The sequence below is a fragment of the Limulus polyphemus genome, unplaced genomic scaffold (assembly GCF_000517525.1).
Source record: "Limulus polyphemus unplaced genomic scaffold, Limulus_polyphemus-2.1.2 Scaffold789, whole genome shotgun sequence".
NCBI lineage: Eukaryota > Metazoa > Arthropoda > Merostomata > Xiphosura > Limulidae > Limulus > Limulus polyphemus.
Genome location: NW_013666399.1, coordinates 57,404 through 64,263, shown reverse-complemented (window position 1 = coordinate 64,263; position 6,860 = coordinate 57,404). Strand labels below are relative to the sequence as shown.

General features: G+C 30.8%; 1 protein-coding gene across 1 annotated transcript in view; it reads left to right on the top strand.

The window, feature by feature from the left end:
- LOC106460533 overlaps positions 1 to 6,860 on the top strand; it is a 104,684-nt gene that overhangs the window by 68,976 nt on the left and 28,848 nt on the right. The window contains exon 7 of the mRNA XM_013920250.2: positions 5,956 to 6,118. Coding sequence (XP_013775704.1) covers positions 5,956 to 6,118 — 163 coding nt within the window. The remainder of the gene's footprint in view (positions 1 to 5,955; positions 6,119 to 6,860) is intronic.

Genomic DNA, 6,860 nt, shown 5'->3' with positions numbered 1-6,860 from the left:
GATCTACATATCTACATGTGCCGATGTTTCCGTTTATCAACGTCATATTTTAAGATCTGTGCAAGAACTCACTTAACAGATTTTTCCGCATATAAAAGCTATCTTCAAGTTGTATGTCATTATTTAGTTTTTATTATTGTATGTTATGTTTTTAATATTATATGTAATGTGTTTTTCTTATGATTAATATGTTATTTCAAAGAATCTTATGTCAACTTGAAGAACCTTATATCATATATACTTTGAAAGGTTTTCCCCTATGTGTCATGTTGAAAAAATAGTATATATATCATATATTACTTATGTGCTTAAAATGTTTTAAGTTTATCTATGCATGTAAAAGAAATAGGGATTATGTTTCTGATATTGTGTTATATTTCAGTGTTTTATTTATTATTTTATATACAAGTTTCAAAAGTTCCTTTTTTATATTTGGATTTATACAAGTTTTTTTACATTTTGAAAGGATTTTATTTGTTTTTAAAATTCTTATGTAGTAAAATTTTGTGTGCTGTATTTTTCTTTGTTTAGCTAGTTGTATGTATTATTTCAGTATGTTCATCATAATTGTAAGTCTTGTGTATGCGTGGTTCATCTCGCACATTACCACGTTATGCATTTCTGTGATGTTAGCATTAAGTCTTAATGGGGAGTTGTGATTTTCATAAGATTTCACTGGATTACATTGTAAATTTTTTATTCCAATGTAAATGGCTTGGTCAGTTTGACCAACCTTGTAAACATGAAATTATACATACTATAACTGAATATACTGTGTGTAGTATCTTCACAAAATTTGTCAATCTTTTAACAAACATTACAAGTATAATAATGACTGGAGACGGCTTGAATGGGTAATGAAGAAAAACTTTAATGTAAGTTTAACATAACAGCGAATGTACAACGTTTCGACAAGGTTTTGTCATCATCAGGTACAAAACCTTGTTGAAACGTTGTTACCCAAAAATAATTCATTTAGCTTTCAAGTATGCATTCTAGAACACGTATCGGGCACTAGAACAGAATGTCCTAAAATTCATATAATTTATCTATCTTTCTAACTAACCTATAAATAGTTAAAAAATTTAATTAGTGCTCAGAGCAACATCTTTAGTCTAAACATATCAAGCTCTTTTTTGACTGCTAAAATGAAACATTCATCTAATTTATGTCATTTAGAATATGCTCTTTTTATTGGTTATACACTTGACCTATAGCAATGTCAGAGAGAATTAGATATTTTTTAAAAAACAGAGGGTATGTAGGGGCATGTCATGTGGGTTGAACAAATATGGTGATATCCCAGTAAAGTAAGATGATAAAAGGTGTACATTTTTTATTCCGGCTTTTCAATATCATAATTATTTGAACAAACTGAAGTTTTTATAAGAAAAGAGAAGAAATCTTCAAATGAGAAGTCAGAGTGTCACCTCATCATGTGACCCAATGGTGCATATTAAAAATGTTTAAATGTTTGCTTTTAAAGTAAAGAAATTTAAACTTGTATTATATATAGAAATTTAAATTATAAACTACATTTTGATGCCAAATTTATTAACATGCATTACTAATAATATTATTTTGAATGTAACTGTAAAACAGCCACAACATGCACACTTTGACCTTCCCTTGTTTATACAGTTAACAGGTATTAAACTTTAACTGTTGTCTGCTTGAGAGCAAGCTTAAGCAGGGGAAGAAGGTTTTAGTATGCAAATACTGTGTCTTATTCTCCCACATTGTATGTAACTTTTTTATTTATAAAATTCTAAAATGTTAAATCACAGTAAATCTAAGTTGGATAGTGTGCAACATTCCAGCCAGAGGTGTTACTTCTTGTTCCTTGACTGGTCAAGGAACGTCTGTTTCATGGATAGTTGCATTGTGTCCTTCTTGACTTTGTGTTTGGAGGATACCTTGCATCTTCCATATTTCAGTGCCCCTTCTTCTGATTGATAAGCTGTAAAGAGAATATTTATTGTCTGTGTAGTTTTGGTGGTCTAGAGGCAAAGTTTTCTCTCTTGGAGAAAGACAGTTTGTCTTTGATCTGAAAGAGGCAAGATTTGTTTTTGAGTATCTTATCCTTACCTCATCTTATTTTCTACCTATTGATCATGTAAGCTACATTTAAATCATCTGCTTTACTTTGACCACTTAACCGTTCACATGTGTTCTACAGTTGCATATCGATATTTATTTGGTTAGAAAATAGTGTTTTGTTTTAATTCAACTTTATCACCAAGTCTTGTGTCTTTTCCTTCACCTGCAACAAATCACAATACCTGTTCTTCTGCATATTAGATTCACAAATGTTTCATTCTTGCTGAAATCAAGAAAGTGTGTTTTCATAAGTTGTGTGTACCTTCATTCTTGTATCAAATGGTCATCTTGTTCCACTGATGCAGGTCTGTTTTAGGAACAAGGAATTTTGTCTTTTTTGTGCTAATTATTTATTTTTTCATAATTTTGTTTGTATCAGCATTGAACCTCCATTTGTTAACAGTAATGCATTTGGTCTTCAGCCACAGATTGTGTATGTGAGGTATGAAGGATATGGCAGGAATGTTTTTACATGTTCTAGTATTTGGTGCTGTTCTTCTTCTTGTTGATGAAAATGGAAGGATAACTCTTATGTGCAATGTATAATGTATTGCCATTCATTATTGATAGTATTTTTTTCAATGTTTTCAGCACTGTTAATCAGACAGATCTTAACATATATTTATTTTATGTAAATTGCTGTTTCAGTATTTTATATCATACTTTCGATGTGTTTCCATTATAGTTTGCTGATGATGGAATATATCATTTCTAAGATAGCTGATTAAAGAAGTGTTTGCTGCTATAGCTGTACTGTTTTTCTTGTATTAAAATGACTTATTAGAAGCATTTATGTACAATTTTAGCAAATTATCTAAGAGGATATAAGTATAATATATTCTGATGAAAGAATAAGTCCACTGGTAGTTAGAATTCTCAGAATAATTAGACATTTAGAGGGTTTGGTGAACAAGAGATTAACAGTGCTGAAAATATCTGTGAAAAAAAAGATACTATCAATAATGAATGGCAGTACATTATACAATGCACAGATCAGTTATCCTTCTATTTTTATTATTCTAAAAGGTCCACTAACTTCAGATTTTATTTTTATTTGGAAAAATGTACCCAAGATGCTTAGAACTTGTCTGCTTATTACTGTGAAGTTGGGTAAGCCCCCCTCCCCTTTGTTTTGCTTTCTTAAATTTTAAATACTTTTGTTTTACAAGTTTCATTTAGGCTAAGGTAAATCACTTAAATTGTTTATGTAGAAGAAAAGGTTCCCCCCCCCCCCCCACCTTCCCGAAATCTGTTTTGTTGGCTACATATTTGATGAAGTAGTATTATGTTCTTCAGTGCACTCAGTAGAGATTAAACTTTTTTTTAGACTTGGACTGCAAAATTGACATAATTAAAGGAAACCTGGACATAAGGAAATTTTTACAAAAGTAAGTCACATCTATTAAAAAAAAATATTAAAACAAATTTGTCATATTTAATTTCAATTATTTTAACCCTTTCTGAACCAGTGAACACATTTCTGGTTTCAACTGTACACATGCAAACCTAATTTCAAAAATGTAAATAAAAATGATAATTTTTCAATAAATTTTAAGTTGGAAATAGTTTGGAATTGATGCTTTGGAATTTTATAATTGTATTTATTTTTTTACAAAGAAAAAATTTTAAAATATACAAACTTACATTTCTATAGAACTCCCAGGAGGCGTGCCTGTAAACAGTGTATTAACTTCTTTTTTTTTTTAAGAATTTTTCTTCCCATCCCACATGAGGGGCAGCAACTGTTGGTGCATTCCCTTGCTTTGTCACCTTCTGCTGAACATGAAAACAGCAGACAGTATTGATGTTATGTACTCAGAACTTTGTACTTTAGAGACTACCTATGCATTGGATCCAGATATTATAATTCAAGTCATATTAGCCTAGAAAGAGTATTTCCAAGTAGTATTATTTTAGAAAGTATTCGATTTGATGCTCAAGAAATAAGTTTTTCTGAAAATATGTTGCTGCTTTTGGAGTACAGTGATTGTTTAGTGTCTCCAAATATAGAGAAAATCCATTGTTGCAAGCCTTATCTGCCTTATATGGGGATGAAATCAGTTGTGAATTTCTCGTTTTTGCATAGAAGGTGTTTGTGAGATCAGTTGCAGAAGTCATCCAGTGTTTCAAGCTGAAAAATATTCATGAAATTTACTTTCATATGATGATGGTTGGGCTCATAAAGATGTATACAAACTTGAGATCTATGCCAGTCACATTTTGTTTTTGTGAGCACTCCTCTGGGTTCAAGCTTATCAAGAGCAATCTCCATAGCACCCTAAAAGAGCAGTGTATCAGTTACTTGATAGTGTTGTCAGTTGAGTGAGAACAAGTAAAGTTGATCAAGTTGAATGTTATTCATGATCGTCTCTGGAATCTCTTTGCTGTAGATTATTGATTAATATAATTATTTATTTGTCTGTTGTTTAATTATTAATTTATATTAACTTCCAATTAGAGGAAGCTTTATACTTAAGAGTGAAACTAAAGATTCAACCTGGTAATCACTATAGCTAATTAAATATATTTTTCTTGTGTTTCTACTTATAAAGACTAGAATGCCATTATTTCATCAGTTAGATTTCAGCCATAATCCCAATGATATCTCATGAGGTTCAATCAGCTTAGGAGATTTAGGTTAGTCCAAAAAACATATGATAAGATAATAATGAAAAACAATCTATAATAAAAGTATAATAAAAAAAAATTAAACGTAACAACATTCATTAAATAGTATAACCAACAGTGTTAATGAAAGTAACAATACTGTGTGCTAATGCTGCATGTTTTGCCATGGTCATTACCACGATTTTTCTGTTTCTAAAAACAGTAGCACATGTACGTTTAAGTAGGCCCGAGTCAGTAATGGGCCAGTACATGGACTTTAGGAAGGCTTATTTCAGATTGATGAAACACACTTGAATGCAAATAATATTATAACGCCATGTTGGGTAATTTTTGTAGCATTAGATGTAGTTTTTATCACCATCAAAACGCAGTTTAGTTTCTAAGGGAGTCATTTACACCCAACAATTTTACCTAATGCTAGCCTACAGTCTGTGACTGTTTAGAAAAATTGTTTTTTACACAACTGTATTTTGGCAGGTGTGTATGTGTGTGTTTATAAATTTACTTTATTAAGAAAATTACTATAATATGTTATTTCATTAATTATATCTAATTTTTAGCCATGGAATAGCGGCTCATAGAATGGTTCTGAGTTTTTGTTGTTTTTTTTTTGTCTTTTTTTCAAGTACAAACTTTTAGCCTATGGCTTCATCATCTCTTGACAAATGAGAGATCTAATTACAGTTTTGGACTAAGGTGGTCAAACCCTTTCGATTAATGTATTTGACCACGCTCAAGGTCTATTACATTAATTTACTCTAATCCTGCCTCAAAGAATTTCAATTGGAGGGTAGGCTGGTAGAGATCTTGATGAGTAATAAAATCAAATCAGGTATAAGTGTGCCCCATGCTTGGTATTACTGGCACTCAAAAATATGGCTAATTAAAAGAAAAATAGGTCTCATAGATTAATTTACTCTAATCCTGCCTAAAAGAATTTCAAGTGCCACAGCTATTGAGGATTCACTCATTTGTATTTTATCATGTTTTTTTTTTACTAGTTGCTTTTTGTCCAATCAGTTTTGCATGTTCTTCAAAAATTTGAATGTGTTTGTAAATTGACAGCCTTTAAAGAAAATTTGCAAAATGAAAATTGTTTTTAGCATTGAAGCTCTGTTGAGTATACATGTAACAAACTTATACAATCATGGATTAGTTTTTTGCTAATGTGAGGATTCTTACCTGCAGACTTTCACTTCTGATTTTTGTTTTCTGTCTTTCATAAAGAATTCTGAGTTTACTATACCCTGGATAACTGCAGTTTCTGCTATAGAAGATGTTCAGAAAATTATGGAAGGACCAAATAAATTGCCAACAGTTCAGTATGTTCTTCATGCTCTTGGTGACATTAAGAAACTTTTCCAGACAACACAACTACAACTGAAAATGGGTAAGTGTTTGATTTATTGTGCTCAAAACAGATTAACTGCTTCTACATTATCATTGTTTTTGAAGAAAATGGTACAGGACAGTAGCTAATAAATGTGGAAATTTGAAATTGAAGTATGGGTCTCTTACAAGCTACTTATTTTTGAACATCAAACTTGGATTTTATAGACCATGAAATTATGTATCCATGAATTAACATTTTAAACATAGCATCAAAAGAAATTTTGTAGTTAAAGAGTAGCACTTGAACTTGTCTATCACAAAGATATTAACGTTACACAGATAAGTCCATCTGGTAATACTAAATATTACTTGTTCTCTAAATAATTGTTTTGCACATTTTTGAATTCATTACCACTGTAACAGGTAGTGCCTTTAGAGCTAGTCATTGGAGTTTATTTGTACAACCATTAGGATCATTTTCCTTTACAAATATATCTCTGTATTCTTCTAAAAATTTGATTAATCCCTGTTTATGTTTCTGTTTTACCTTTCCCAAGATAGAATCCTACTTTGTTATACTTGTTTCTTAACACTATTAATACTGTGCTGTCCTACTGCAGCTAATTGTTCTCTACTACTAGCCTTACCTACCTACATGATTAGGTGGTATTACTTTTTCTTTATTCACATTTAATACTTTTATAGGCACTGTGTCTCTCTCAGACACTTTACTGATACAAGCAGCGATATAAACTCCCGCTTCTTCTATCTCAATAGGTTCAATTAACCCGATGACTACC